A 16,401-nucleotide genomic window follows, 5' to 3' on the forward strand; every position below is an offset into this window, starting at 1 on the left:
GATTTCATTTGGAAAAATATCTACTGCTAGGAAACAAGTCTGAAGAACAATTACATAGCCTAAAACCCATACTTGACTATTTTTGTGCATTTTGTAGATAAATTAAGAATGGGACATTAAGAGTAATGTAAAGTCACATAAATTCAACTGACCCAGTGGCGGAATACCTTCTACAACATTCCTATCTATGCTTAGTTACCTCATGAGTCACAATTTGGTTGATATCACAGTCTGCATACATAATCTTGGGAAAAAAACTTACTAAGTTGACACTTAGGATATATGAGAAATATTTCATGTACAGAAAAGCATTTGAATCAGGCCTTCAAAGAAGAATATAACATGAAAAGAAACTTGGATAGAATAAAGGCCAAAGGGCAGAGGTGAGGGGAAAGAGTGGCAAGCCCATCAGTTTTGCAGGAGACCATAATGGGACATAAGATGAGGAAGAATAGGAGGGAAGAAATCAACAGGACTACTCTGGGTAGAAGGAGGGAAGGAGGCAGGAGGGTCTGTCTGGTGGCAGTAAAGGAGAGGTATAGGAGAGAGGGGGAAAGACAGGGAGACAGAACAGGGAAAGCTGCATTAACAATCAAAAAAACCCAAAAAGATGAAAAAGTGACATTTGGTTAAAGAGGGAAAACAAGGGAAAATAAATTTTAAACACTGCTGAATTCTAGGGCTTAATTCCGTTCAGTTTGGCAATTTACTATATTATCATACTAATACTCTTGATAATCACCTTTTTCAGTTCTCTCTCTCCTTTACACAAGCAAAAAAAAAAAAAAAAAAAGGCTTAAGACTATTCCTTCCCTGTCTTCTAACAGCAGGATAATCTTATCTAGTGGGACCAGCAATTCTTGGGCTTTCTAGTCTCAAGATAACTTTATACTCTTGCAAATTATAAAGAATCCCAAACAGCTTTTGTTTATGGGGGATATACATACAGATATTTGCCAAAAAGAAATTAAAACTAAAAAATTTTTTAAATATCTATTAATTCATTTTAAATGATAACATTTTAATGAAAAAACTATATTTTTCTGAAATAAAAAGGAAATTTTAATAAGAGCTCACTGTTTTACTTTTCTTTTTTTAATTAAAAAATAATTTTTAGAGATGAGGTCTCACTCTATCACCTAGGTTGGAGTACAGTGGCATGATCATAGCTCACTGACTGCAGACTCAAATTCCTGGGCTCAAGTCATATTCCTACCTCAGCCACCCAAGCATTATAGCTTGTACTATGGGTGTTTTTGACATTTTTACAAATATTTTAAATTGCATTTGTTGCAATATGTTATTTGGTTGACATATATGAAGAAAATCAAGTCTCTCAAAGATACATAGTTGGAAAAGAGTATTTTAATAGCCTGTTCAATTGTGTATATTCCTTCGATACTACAATAAAACTCCATAATGTAGAGTTTAATTGCAATGTGGAAACTGAAACTGTCATTAACTGTTAATACTATTACATTAAAATTCACTGATCTGTCTTGCACTTTGAATGGATCTTTTATAAATACCAAGTTTTTAACATCATACATTTGTTATATCAAAAATATTCGTTCACTCAGTCATGTAGATCTTCCAAATGTTGACCTATCTTGTTACATAATATTAAAATATCACATTTATTGATACCACCATGATCTCATCACTAAGTACCAGGATGCTGTTAGGCCTAATGTAGTACATAATAGTTTTCCAAGTATGAATAGCCATAATTTCTCAGTTGACTCTTCAAACTCAGTTGCATGGGTGCTTTAACTCAAGGCAACCACCAGTATGCAACAGAACTGCTTTATGTGTACTTCCCATACCATCACAAAATAGTAAAACAATGTTCACTTGAGGGTCAAGATTTAACAAAAATAATACAATTTACTTCTTTATCAAGGAAATTCTTACGTGAAACCACCATGTTTGTGATGATACACCTCCTTGATGTGTGATTAGATGCCAACAGTTTTACCCACCATTGATTTTGCACTATCTGTGCAAATGTCAACAAAGAGAAAAAGGCAAACAACATCTTGGTATTAACAGATGAATAGGCAAGTAACATCTTTTCATAATAGAGTTTTAATCTTGCAGACAATCTGAAAGGGTCTCTGGGCCTCTCCCCCAAGATCCATGGATGACACTTCAGTTCCCTTGGGTACTCAGTTAATATTTTGAGTATCCATTACTGGATTCTAACTTTTCAGCATCACACAAATTAGGACTGCCATTCACATGGGCACCTCCACTGTGAAAACCTTTCAGAAATTGTTTCACCTTCCCACATTCAAGAAACATGGAAAACTTTTAAAAAATGTACATTAGTACCCAGACCCCTAATTTTTATTCTAAAAACTACAAAATGTTGTATTTAAATGGTATTAAATACAAAAGTCATGCCTTTAACTTTCTTTAAAAGACATAAAAAATGGTAAAATGATAAATAGGCCTAAGGGTGCATCAGAACAGAGTTTAAGGAGTATATATTAGAACAACAAAAAAGAATTTATGATAGCATAAAACTCTATACAGAACAATCACATAGCGAATATATCTTTAAAAAATCAGCACCACCCTCTTTCTGCATTAAAACATCCTTACACCAAAGTGTTACTTCCCATCAACACAACTGCATTGAATACTCTACTTTATTTTTTCTATATCAGCATCATAGTTTGAGAATAAAAACTAATGTCCTAGAATGAGTTAAGATTTTAAGGGGAAAAAAAAATAAAGAATTTAAAAAATAAAAATAAAAAAACAAAAAACTAATGTCCTGATGCAAACTCTAGTAAGTAGGTTATTTTTTTTCTTAAATTGTCATGTTACATAAATCTTAAGAACACTCCCCCACCCCACCCCCCCAAAAAAGTCTAAATTGAGTCTTCAAATACAGAAAGCAGCCATGTAACAAAATTTTCATTTTGGCTGTAGCACTATTTAGTATATCCAAATTTCTCAAAAGGAATATAATATTTTCTCAATTCATCAGATTCCATTGGATTTCCTTAGTTTCTTAACTTCTGAAATTAACTAGACTCCAGTCTCTGGCTACAGAAAAGAATTTAGAAAAGAACAATATATCACAAGTAAGGAAAATTCTCCTTTTACAGAATTACTGACATACATTCTTACATCTGATGACACAGATCTCCACAGTGATCCGTATTTCAAGGAAGAAGAAAGAAAAGAAAGTATTGTTTTCTTGGGGGAAGTCATCTTGGGAAAAAGAGGGTAAATTAGCAATAAGGAAAGTTTTTAGAAGAAAAATCAAACAGAATAAGGCAGGCTATGAAAAAAAGTCAGTCCCAAGTAGAATAAAAAATTTAAAACAAAACAAAATAAAAACAAGACCAACAATCATCCAAACTTATTTTCTGGGAGTTGAGCCCAACCTCTCTCCCAATTGCAAGACCCTAATGCAGTGGTCCCTGTAATAAAAGTAATAATAATTTAAAAAAAAAAACCCTAATTTTCTGTGCTAGGGCTTTAACCACACATTTTCATTTAATTTACACCATCATAATATGACTATTTGATAAAGTATGAAGCCCACATTTTATAAATGGGCAAACCAAGGCATTCAAAGCCTTGGTAAAGCAATTTGCCCTAAGACACAGCCAGAATTCAAACCTGGGTTTTCAGATTCCAAATATGATAATCATTCCATTACATATACGGAGTCTTTTAAAATTGGTCCCATTAGAACATTCATAACCTGCCACATTTACATATCCAAAACCAGAAAGTCAGGGAATTTGCTGCCAAAATACTAATAATCAAGGCTGGGTGTGGTGGCTCAGGCCTGTAATCCTAGCACTCTGGGAGGCCGAGGCGGGTGGATCGCTCGAGGTCAGGAGTTCGAGACCAGCCTGAGCAAGAGCGAGACCCCATCTCTACTAAAAATAGAAACAAATTATCTGGCCAACTAAAATATATATAGAAAAAAATTAGCCAGGCATGGTGGCGCATGCCTGTAGTCCCAGCTACTCAGGAGGCTGAGGCAGGAGGATCGCTTAAGCCCAGGAGTTTGAGGTTGCTGTGAGCTAGGCTGACGCCACAGCACTCGCTCTAACCAGGGCAACAAAGTGACACTCTGTCTCAAAAATAAAAAAAAATAAAAAAATAATAATAATCAGCAAAATTCAGTCAATTAGAAAGTGAATGAGGAAATTGGAAAAGAGAACTGGTGCCACCAACACCACCAGCAAATAGTGGAGCAATGTTCAAAGCAATCTTAGAAAAATAACATGTAACAAACATTTTGTGGCACTGAAGATGTCCTTCTAACACAGAGGCAAATGATGCCTCAAGCAGAGAATAACAGCACCTGTGAGCTCTTCTCAAAAGTTCAGCTAACCAAGAGAAAAACCAAAATATGGAATTCAGAACTGCAAGCACCAAAGTTAACATATTGGTGATGAGTACCTAACCCATCCACTTAGCATTAACTAGCATAAATCAGGTTGTGAAGGATGTAAAGGAGAGAAAGGAAAGAAAATGTGTGAGAGGGCTAATATTGATTCTCCCCTCTAAAGAATTATGTTAGAAATTGAAAAATAATCAAGATATAAAACTTGTTTTTCCTCTACCTTATAAAATCTTTTAAGAACTAATATCCCTTATAATGAAGATTTAACTAAAGTTCATAAATTCCTTCACTTTTGTTGTTTTTATCTTCTTAATTCATGTAAAATTGATTTTTAAAAATCACACACACACACAACTAAGTGATGGATATCCTAAAAGCCCTGACTTCACCACTACACAATTTATGCAAGTAACAAAATTACACTTGTATCCAATAAAAATATAAATAAATGAATGAAACATTAAAAAAAACCCACAATTATATGATGATATCATTTTCTAGAATTGCTTCTTTCTGGATACCTGCCTTGAGATAGGGTCTCAATCTATTGTCCAGACTAGGGTACAACAGCATCATCAAAGTCACTGCAACCTCAAGCTCCTGGGCTCAAGCAATCCTCCTGCCCTCAGCCTCCCAGAGCAGCTAGAACTATAGGCATATGCTACCACTATGCCCACCTAATTTTTCTATTTTAGATAGAGATAAGGTCTCACTATGTTGCTCAAGCTGGTTTTGAACCTGTAGCCCTCAAATGATCCTCCTAAAGTAATAGGATTAAAGGCATGAATCACCGCACCCAGCCGATATCTGCCCTTCTATCTGCTGACAGATAAACGTCAGCATAAATGTCTGGATTAATATCACTTAATATTAATTGGTGGGATTTGAGGAAAACTTTTTTCTTTCTCTGCTCTTTATTTTCACTACATCAATTGTTTATTATTTTTTAAAAATCATTATTCAAAATAAAAAAATAAAATCTCTCCCCCAATATTGGGCAACAAAGCCAAGTTTTAAAAGTTCTGCTGTTATCATTAATTCGGAACATTATTTCCTAATATTTTCCCCAGTGACAATGTGAAGAAAAGTATTCTTATTCCAATTAAAACACTTCATCAATCCCTTTTTAGACTATTCATATAGCAAGGAGTTATTTCTTACCTTCTGAGCACACAAAACACCAGCTAACATTAACATGCTCATGATTTCGGCAACCCCGCCTAGGGGTAAAGTGATTAGGACAGATGATACTATTAGATGCAAGGATCTTTGACCCAGCAGCCAGGCAAAAGTCATTGGCGTGGTATGCCACAGGGCAGCGGACACAGCGCATGAGGCGACCTAAATATATAAGAAGCAGGAAAACAAGGAGAGAGCAAAAGAAAAACAAACAGATTATATAAAAACAATGTGAGTTAATCAAGTCTATTTGCTAGCATTCAGAAAATATCATAAATAGAAGGAACACTAAGATGATTGATGGATTTTTTTTTTTAAAGATGGGGTCTTGCTGTCACCCAGGCTGGAGTGCAATGATGTGATCATAGCTCACTGTCAGTAACCTCAAACCCCTAGCCTCAAGTGATCCCCCCACCTCGATCTCCCAAAGCCATGGCACCCTGCCAGATGATGGATTTTAAATGCCCAATTTGCCACAAAAGCTCAGACAGGAGTTACGCAGTAAGTCTATGAAAGGAATCAGATCCTGGAATTGTCAATGAGCCTTTTTTTTTTTTTTTTTAAGACAGAGTCTTGCTCCATTGCTGGGGCTAGAGTGCAGTGGTATTATCATAACTCACTGCAACCTCAAACTCCTGGTTCAAGCAACTCTCCTGCCTCAGCCTTCCAAGTAGCTGGGACTACAGGCGCATGCCACCACCATGTCCGGCTAATTTTTCTATTTTTTGTAGGGACGGGGTCTCACTCTTGCTCAGGCTGGTCTACTTGCCTCAAGCGATCCTCCAGCCTCCCACCTCGGCCTCCAAGAGTACTAGGATTACAGGTGTGAGCCACAGTGCCCAGCCCAGCCTACCTTATTAAGGAAAGCCCAACCCAAACCGCTGCCCTGACTCCTAGGAAAAGCCCAGACTAAATGGGGGGAGATGACAGGACACTAATGCCTGCCTGGTATTCTGTGATTGTTAAAGCATCTCAGGTCAGTTCACCTACTGCCCATTCCAGATGAAATACATTCCCTGAAACACTTCACCAACTCAAAATGATTCCCAAACCACCTAAATGCAATCTGTAACAGCAATTATAAAGGAGAAGGTAGCTGATAGTTAAACTGCAAATATTTTTTCTTTTTTAAAGACACAGGGCACTGTATTCCCTAAACTGAACTTGAACTCAAACTCCTAGGATCAAGCAATCCTCCCCTTTCAGTCTTACGAGTAGCTGACCAGAGGCAGGTGCCACCATGCCCAGCAAAACCCCATTTTGAGCCAGCAATTTAAATTACTATACTCAGGACTGATGAGACTTATAGGGCCAGGAAGTCATTTTACAAAAGGTACTGACAATCTGATTAAAAGTCAAAATAAAACAATTAGCCACGTGTGGTGGCTAAGTGCCTATACTCTCAACCACTTGGGAGGCTGAGGCAGGAGGATCACCTGAGCAAAGGAGTTTGAGGCTGCTGTGAGCTATGATCACACCACTGTACTCTAGCCCAGGCAACAGATATTTTTTGGAGGTTCTGTCTTAAAAAAAAAAAAAAGACAAAAAGGAAAAGAGAAGTCAACACTGCTTAATTTTGCACACCCAAATGCTCTGTGGGAAAAGTTGGAACTCTTTTGGCACACAAGCATTTACTACTATAGACACAGTATTTGGCTTTTAGAAAAATCAGTAAGAGACCTACTATTACTAAATAGAAAGAAAAGACTTTTACTTTTATTTATTTATTTATTTTTACTAATAAAAAGTTTTAAAACTTCAGTTTACCTATAAGCATAGACAGTTTTGGAAAACCCAGCTCTCAACCTAACTGTGAAGCAGAAGTAAGTTTCTAAAACAGGAGTTTCCATTTAAAAAATTAAAACAGGCTGGGCACAGTGGCTCGCACCTGTAATTCCAGCACTTAGGGAGGCTGAGGCAGGAGGATCACTTGAGGCCAGGAGTTTCAGACCAGCCCGGACAACACAGCGAGAACCTGTCTCTACAAAAAATTTTCAAAAAATTAATTGGGCGTGGTGGGGCGTGCACATAGTCCCTGCTACCTGGGAGGCTGGGGCCAGAGGTCTGAGGTTGCGGTGAACTATGATGATGCGAGTGTGCTACAGTCTAGCCCAGGTAATAGAGCAAGACCCTGTTTCCAAATAAACAAAACCCCTAATTCTGCCCTGGTATGCATTTCCAAATGATATCACATTTGTCAACCAGAGATATAAGGACCCACAGGGGAAGAATACACTTTGGCCTTCTAATCATACAGAGGAAGAGGACATGCAGCAGAACCCCTTTCCAAACCAAAACTTGGCCAGGTGTGGTGGCTCACCCCTATAATCCTAGCACTCAGGGAGGCCAAGGTGGGAGGATTGCTTGAGGTCAGGATTTCAAGACCAGCCTCAGCAAGACTGAGACCCCACCTCAACTAAAAATAGAAAGAAATTAGCTGGGCAACTAAAAAAAAATAGAAAAAATTAGCCAGGTATGTTGGCGCATGCCGGAAATCCCAGCTACTCGGGAGGCTCAGGCAGGAGGATCCCATGAGCCCAGGAGTTTGAGGGTGCCATGGCATTCTAGCCTAGGCAACAGAGCGAGACTCTCTCACAACAACAACAAAAAACAAACAAACAAACAAACAAAAAACAACCCAAATCTCTAATTCCAAATATTTAACACTACCGCTTAACACCAGGGCTCCATAGAACACAATGTGGTGGCTGCTAAACTAGTCCATTACTCCCTCTTCTCTCCCACATATAATGCTGGCATTCTCTCTAACTGACAAAAGCTAAAAAGAGGCCATGAAGAGACATACCAGATTGCATTTGAAAATATCTGTTGCCAATGAAACTGAGGTACTACAATTAGATTGGTCTACAGGAGAAATTCATACCTTTTGATGCAGAAACACTGGCTGGATTAGCAGCATGGCAGGTTATACAGATGTGGAGGGAGCACCGGAAGCCCTTGTTTTGCATGACCGTGGGTGGGTACTTCTGGACACACTCTTCATGGTAAAACTTTCCACACAAGGGCAGAAGGCACCTTTTGACATCTTCCCCACTCTGTTTACATACAAAACAGGTATGGATTCCTGAAAAACCAAAAGAAGGTAACAAATTAATACTAATTCAAGAATCTACACAATGCTAAACTATTAGGCAAAACTTAGTGGAAAACTTTATAATGGACTGATCAGGCTGACAACATCTGAACCCACTACTGAACTGCTCAACATCACAAAAAAATAAACAATCTGACAATATATACTTGCTGATGTGATACAACAGGAAGCACACATTGTCTTTGAGGCATCCTTGCCCAAAGAAAAAAACTGACACTAAATCTAATCCAGTCTCTAGACCTATACACAGGTTTACAGGAAATATGGAGGATGGAGGAACAAGTTAAAGGGAAACGTCAAGGATGCAACCAAATAAATCTGGAATGTGGAAAATTTAACAGGAGAAATGACCATTGCTTCAACAAACAAATGGCATTTAAAAATATGGTGAGCAGGGCAGTACTGTTATATATTAAGAGAAATTTAAAAGACATATTAAAAAAATACAATACAGGGACTTTATTGGGATCCTGATTCAAAACACTGTAAAAAATACCTTTGAGACAAATGAGAACATTTAAAAATTTACTGGCTGGTAGATGACATATAAAAGTTGCTGAATATTCTCTTCTTACACATTGGATGTATTTTTAAAAACTGTATCTGTAAGAAAACCTTTTGAAACATATAGGGAAAATGAGGCCGAAAGTTGGTAGGTATTGAAACCAAGTGATGAATACATAGAGATTCTTTACATTGTTCTTTCTACCATTGTGTATGTCTGAAGATTTCTGTGATAAAAAGTTAAAAAAGAAGTATTCCACCTCTCTCTGAGATGCAATACAATGTATGGAAAAGAGCCTAGACTTAAGAGGCAAACAGATCAGAAGCGGAATCCTGCTGCAGGAACTTGCTGAAAATAGGAGCTCATTCAAATTACCCATCTTATCTACAAACACTGAGATCACCCAGCTAACAACAATTTCAGGAAAAATATTAAAATATGTGTTTGTAAAGAAAGAAATTCAGCCTGATACTGAATAACTGGGAGTCATTATTAAACTGGAACAATCTAAATAATGATATGGTCACCCTATTTCAGGAAAACAGGGTGAGGCACAAGCAATAAAAAATGACTCCAATTTCTTACTCTCTTCATCTTTACTGAAACTGGAAAAATTTTTCCTACTCTAAAAAATATTAGCTTCTCGGCCAGGAGTGGTGGCTCACACCTAAAATCCTAACACTCTGGGAGGCCAAGGCGGGAGGACAGCTTGAGCTCAGGAGTTCGAGACCAGCCTAAGCAAGAGCAAGACCCCATCTTGACTAAAAATAGAAAAAATTAGCCAGGCATGGTGGTGCTCGCCTGTAGTCCCAGCTACTTCGGAGGCTGAGACAGGAGGATCCCCTGACCCAGGAGTCTGAGGTTGCGGTGAGCTAGGCTGACTCTGCTGCACTCTTCTAGCCTGGGCGTCAGAGAGAGACTCAGTCGCAAAAATACATGAATGAATGAATGAATGAATGAATGCATAAATAAAAAGACTCAGAGAGTGAGAGAGTGGGTGAGTCAGGAAAAAATATATATATATATAATAGTGTCTCTGGCCGGGCGCGGTGGCTCACGCCTGTAATCCTAGCACTCTGGGAGGCCAAGGTGGGAGGATTGCTCGAGGTCAGGAGTTCGAGACCAGCCTGAGCAAGACCGAGATCCCGTCTCTACTAAAAATAAAAAGACATGATCTGGATAGCTAAAAATATATATAGAAAAAAATTAGCCAGGCATGGTGGCACATGCCTGTAGTCTCAGCCACTCGGGAGGCTGAGGCAGAAGGATTGCTTGAACCCAAGAGTTTGAGGTTGCTGTAAGCTAGGCTGACACCACGGCACTCTAACCTGGGCAAGAGAGTGAGAGTCTGTCTCAAAAAAAAAAAAAAAAAAAATAGTGTCTCTATACTTCATGTCATATGCAAAAATTAACTGAAAATAGATCATAGACCTAAATGTGAAACCTAAAACTATAAAATTCTCAGAAGAAAAATCTTTGTAAGACTGGGTTTAAAAAAGATTTCTTAGATATGACACCAAAGCATAGTCCATAAAAAGAACAAATTTATAAACCAGACTGTATCAAAATTAAAACTTCTGCTCTTTCAAAAATACCAGTAAAAAAAACCAAGGCCAGGCATAGTGGCTCACATCTATAATCCTAGCAGTTTGGGAGACTGAGGTGGGAGGATTACTTGAAGCCAGGATCAAGACCAGCCTAAGCAACATAGTGAGACCCTGTCACTACCACAAAAAAAAAAAAAAAAAAAAAATTAGCCAAGTGGGAGATTGAGGCAGGAGCATCAGGCTGAGCAAGACAGTGAGACCCTGTCTAAAAAAAAAAAGAAAGAAAAGAAACAAAGACAATGAAAAAACAAGCCATAGATTGGGAGAATATTTTTTAAGGTTCCTATCTGATAAAGGGCTTGTATCCAGAATATATAAAGAACCTGTAAAATTCATTCAAAATATGAAAATAACCCATTTTTACAAAAAGATTTTGACAGATACTTCATCAAAGCACATGAAAAGATGTTCAACATCATCAGTCATTAGGAAAATGCAAATAAAAACCACAATGAGATATCAAAACTGCAGTTAAGACGCAGTGGCTCAGGCCTGTAATCCCAGCACCCTGGGAAGCTGAGGTGGGAGGATCGCCTGAGGTCAGGAGTTGAGATCAACCTAAGCAAGAGCGAGAACCCCGTCTCTACTAAAAACAGAAAAATTAGCTGGGTGTCGTGTCGTGTGCCTGTAATCCCAGCTACTCAGGAGGCTGAGGCAAGAGAATTGCTTGAGCCCAGGAGTTTGAGGGTGCTGTGAGCTAGGCTGACGCCATGGCACTCTAGCCAGGTGACACAGCAAGACTCCATCTCAAAAAAAAAAACACCCCACAATGAGATACCACCACATACCTATCAAGTGACTAAAATTTAAAAGACTAATACCAAGTGTTGGCAAAGATGTGAAAGAATTAGAACTCTCATACATTGCTAGTGGGAATGTAAAATGGCACAACTAATTTGGAAAACAACTTGGCAGTTTCTTAAAAAGTCAAACATATACCTATCATATGATTTAGCCCTTCTACTCTTAGGTATTTACCCAAATGAAAAGAAAATGTGTTCAAACAAAGACTAGAATGTTCTCAGCAGTTTTATTTATAATAGCCTGAACTGGAAAGAGCCCAAATGCCCATCAATAGCTTGGATCAACAAACTGCAGTAAATATATACAATGGAATACTACTGAGCAATAAAAAGAAATAAACTGTCAATATCACAATAATATCGTTGAATCATAAAATAATTATTCTGAGTGATGGTTTCACAGGTGTATGCACATATACATATATCAAAACCTAACAAACTGTACACTTGAAATACAGCCAATTAACCTCAATAGAACTGTTTTAAGAAACAGAATAAACTATTGATACACACAACATAGATGAGTTTCAAAAACATTGCACTCAGCCAGACACAAAAGATTATATACTGTTTTACTTCATTTACATGAAACTCTAAAAATGATAAATCTAATCAGTTGTGACAGAAACCAGGTCATTGGTTGCCTGCAGTTGGAAATGGGGATTGTCTAGTATTGATCATGACAGAACACTGTGGAGTGACAGAAAAGTTCAAAACCTTCATTATGATTGTGGTTACCTGGGTGAATACATGTTATTAAAACCTATCAATGCATATGCTTAAAATGGGTGCACTTTATAGTGGGCAAATTATCAACAATAAAATTGATTCTTTTAACACATTGACTGCCACAATAGAAAAAAAAAATTTTCCCCAGGGCCACGTATTTTATTAAAACAAAATGATCTTTTTTAAGGTGTTATTTTTTATTATTTTCTGTGCATGTGTTATAGAATGCAACAAAACACACATTTTTAGGATTAAATTGTCAATATTAGTTGTAACAATAAGAACATCACAACAAGTTAAGATTTTCACAAACCAAACTGCAGGGTTTTGCTTCATGGGGCCCCAGATTCAAAACTAGCCTGAGTTAAATACAACTCACATGGTAGTCAATGTGTTAAAAACTGCTTTACCTTAGGATCAACCTGTTCACAGGGCATTACATCATAATAAAGATAATAAGACAAAACTGAATTATTAGTACAAAAAAAGGCAAGAAGACTTTTCTAGGATTAGGATAATAGAAATACTAATATACCTAAAAAAATTTTTCTAAATTTCATTTTCAGGGCTGCACGGCACTATTTCCCATAAAGATGGAAAGCCCAGCTAAGGGAAGGCAAAATAAACCCAGATCTCATCTTCCAACTTTTGATCCCAAGTTGCTGAAAGTGGCTGTAAGAAAATAAAATAACTGTCCCAACCAATAGGGGCCTCAATCTGACACAGCTGTCTATTTATAGACACGAGTCAATTCCACCTCATTCCCCATCCTAAAGCTACATTCTACCATTTAAGTTAGAAACAACTAACATTCCCATCATTCTCACCAAGCCAAGAAAAAACTGCTTTAGCTCCTGTCTTCTCTCTCACAACTCCATAGTAAATTCTCATCTTGTTACCACCTTTTCATTTCTTCAAAAGTATCCTCTCCCGTCTCCATGACTGTACTCCACCATTATTCCCTCTCCTTTGGCAGAAATGTGTTTCTCTACACTGGTTCTTTTTTTTTTTTTTTTTTTTGAGGCAGACAGAGTCCTGCTCTGTCACCCTGGCTAGAGTGCTGTGGCATCAGCCTAGCTCACAGCAACCTCAAACTCCTGGCCTCAAGCGATCCTACTGTCTCAGCCTCACGAGCAGCTGGGACTACTGGCATGCGCCACCATGCCTGGCTAATTTTTTCTATATATTTTTGGTTGTCCAGTTAATTTCGTTCTATTTTTAGTAGAGACGGGGTCTCGCTCTTGCTCAGGCTGGTCTCGAACTCCTGAGCTCAAACGATCCGCCTGCCTCAGCCTCCCAGAGTGCTAGGATTACAGGCGTGAGCCACCACGCCCGGCCTACACTGGTTCTTAACTTCCATCCTACGAACACTCAATATATGATCTTCCTATTGACCCTATAATAATCCTCTCTCTTCAGCTACTGCCCTTTCTGTTGAAGTCAAACTTTTTAAAGAAGTAATGTACACTGCTATCCATTCACCCTTCAATCTAGTTTACTGCAGCACCCTCTGGCGAAAAGTGAAACATTTTCTCATTGCCAAACAAAAAGGCCTCTTTTCACTCCAGAACCTCCTCAGTATTTTTGCCACATCTGTCCCTAGTGATTACACCCCACGCTCCCATGGCTTGACAGATATTGACTAGGTCCTCCTTGCCTTCCGGTTAACTCCTCAGAAGAGGGTATCTCCATGTAGTGTCAATTGACCCTCTTCTCACTCCACTGATGCTTCTCTTTGGGCAACATTATCTACACCCATGGCTTCAATGACTTATGAGCATAAAATCTATAGTTTCAGCCCTGATTTCTTCATTGCATAAATGCTGTAACATCTACATATCATGCTTTTAAAAAAGAACACAGTACAGCTTATGAGGTGCCTTACAGGCTGGTCTGGACTGACTGTTCCTATTTTCTGACCCAATCTGTAAGTTATAACTTTCCAAAGAATTTTCTTTTTCTGTAAACATTTTTATTAATGTTTGATGCACACACAGTAAAGCGCACACATCCGAAGCATATAATTTGTGAATAATCATGAGGTAAACACACTCATGTAATCACTAGCCAACTGAAAAAATATAAAACATCATCAGTAACACAGAAGCCCTCGTAGTCATGACCGATGCCTCTTAACTAAAATATCTTAAACTCTAAATACACTGGCCTATACTCCCTATTTTCCAAATATTTCATACACTTTCATTATTGGAACTTATACCCTTCCCCTTCTCACAACAATTTCTATTTCTCTCTTAAAACCAAACCAGGTATCTTCCTCTGTGGCACTAGCTCATCTCTGCTCACACTGCACTCGGGATGTATCTCCAATGTAACACATTTTGTACTGTATTATGGTATCCAGATATTATTCACATGGCAGCTTTCTTGAGGGTTGGGGTAACAAAGCACCATTTCTGTGTCTTTGGTAACTAGCCCAATGTTGCTATAAAACAGCTTATCCAATAAATGAGTTTTTTTCCAGAAAGACTTAAAAGTCAAGCATTCCTTGGAAGAAGACTTTTCTTTTATCTGCTTTACCTGTGCGACATTCATTGCAGATAAATTTTCCTCTTGGCATCTCAGTTAATCCAAGGCACTCCAGGTGGAAAGCCCCACAGCACTGAGCCTCACATAACAGCAGCTCACCCACTTTCTCACAGTTCTGTTAAGAGAAAGAACACAGATCTGCCTGTAGAAAAAGGGTTTTTTAAAATCCCACGTGAAAGGCTCTTGTGAGAGGAAAGATTAAAAACTGGGCTGGGCGCGGTGGCTCACACCTGTAATCCTAGCACTTTGAGAGGCCAAGGCAGGAGGATCACTTGAGGCCAGGAATTCAAGACCAGCCTGAGCAAGAGCGAGACCCTGTCTTTACAAAAAAGAAGAAAAACTAGCCCAGTGTGGTGGTGCATGCCTGCAGTCCCAGCTACTCGGGAGGCTGAGAAAGGAGGATCCCTCAAGGCCATGAAGTTCAAGGCTGCAGTGAGCCATGATGATGCCACTGCACTTTAGGCCAGGGTGACAGAGTAAGACACTGTCTTAAAAAAAAAAAAAAAAGAAAGAAAAGAAAAGAAAAAGGTAGTTTTACCAGAAACAGAAACAAGAAATCCCACCACTCACTGAACTAATACTTAATTATTACCTCCTCTATGCCAGGCACCACAAGGTCCTTGGTTCTTGTGGTTTTTATATTCTAGGGATAGAAGACACAACTAAACAATTAAACAAAAAGGAGAGATATCAGATAATCATAAGTACTAGGCAGAGAATTCAAAAAGCAACTTTGGATCGGGAGAGTAGAGATGGCCTCTCAGACTGGGTTCTGAGGTAAGCTCTGAGTGACAAGGCAGCCACATGAAGATGTGAAGGCAAGGCCAGGAAAGCAACAAGTACGGAAGGTCCACCGATAGAAAAAACCTGTGTTTGCCTGTTTTTCAATGTTTGAGAATCACAAGAAAAGCCAGTGTCAATGGACTGAAGTAAACAAACATTAGAAGTGGCAGAAAATGAGGTGAGAAAGCGGCAGGTCCCTGCAGTTGTAGATATTTTTCTAACTGCAAAGGTGTACCATTGGAGAGCTTTGCCAAAAGAAGGCTAAAATCAGGTTTTCATTTTTAAAAAGATCCCCCTGACTACTACATGGAAAATGAAAGGACAGAAAGTGAGGACAGAGCAAAGAGACAAACCAAGAGGACAGCGCAGTGGTTCAAGCAAGAGATACTGGCCAGCTCAGCTTAGGTCATAACAGTCCCAAAGAGCCCCCACCAAGGTCTCAACAGCCCTCTGAGACACGTCTAGAACCATATGGGAAAGATCACCTTTCTAAGATGATCTTCATCTAAGACAGGGCATCACTTAAGACAGAGGCTTAGGAATAATGATGTGCATCCTTTTTTTTTTTTTCTTATTTATTTATTTATTTATTTATTTATTTTTATTTTTATTTTTTTTTGAGACAGAGTCTCACTCTGTTGCCCGGGCTAGAGTGAGTGCCATGGTGTCAGCCTTGGTCATAGCAACCACAAACTCCTGGGCTCAAGCGATCCTACTGCCTCAGCCTCCCGAGTAGCTAGGAATACAGGCAT

General features: G+C 38.5%; 1 protein-coding gene across 5 annotated transcripts in view; it reads right to left on the bottom strand.

The window, feature by feature from the left end:
* Window positions 1-16,401, bottom strand: part of NSD1 (nuclear receptor binding SET domain protein 1) — a 157,745-nt gene that overhangs the window by 31,058 nt on the left and 110,286 nt on the right. For all 5 annotated transcript variants that reach the window (XM_045530593.1, XM_045530592.1, XM_045530594.1 and 2 more), the window contains 3 exons: window positions 14,858-14,981; window positions 8,442-8,642; window positions 5,540-5,719 (listed from right to left, as the gene is read on the bottom strand). In XM_045530593.1, coding sequence (XP_045386549.1) covers window positions 5,540-5,719; window positions 8,442-8,642; window positions 14,858-14,981 — 505 coding nt within the window. The remainder of the gene's footprint in view (window positions 1-5,539; window positions 5,720-8,441; window positions 8,643-14,857; window positions 14,982-16,401) is intronic.

This window comes from Lemur catta, chromosome 18 (genome assembly GCF_020740605.2).
Source record: "Lemur catta isolate mLemCat1 chromosome 18, mLemCat1.pri, whole genome shotgun sequence".
Classification (NCBI taxonomy): Eukaryota; Metazoa; Chordata; class Mammalia; order Primates; family Lemuridae; genus Lemur; species Lemur catta.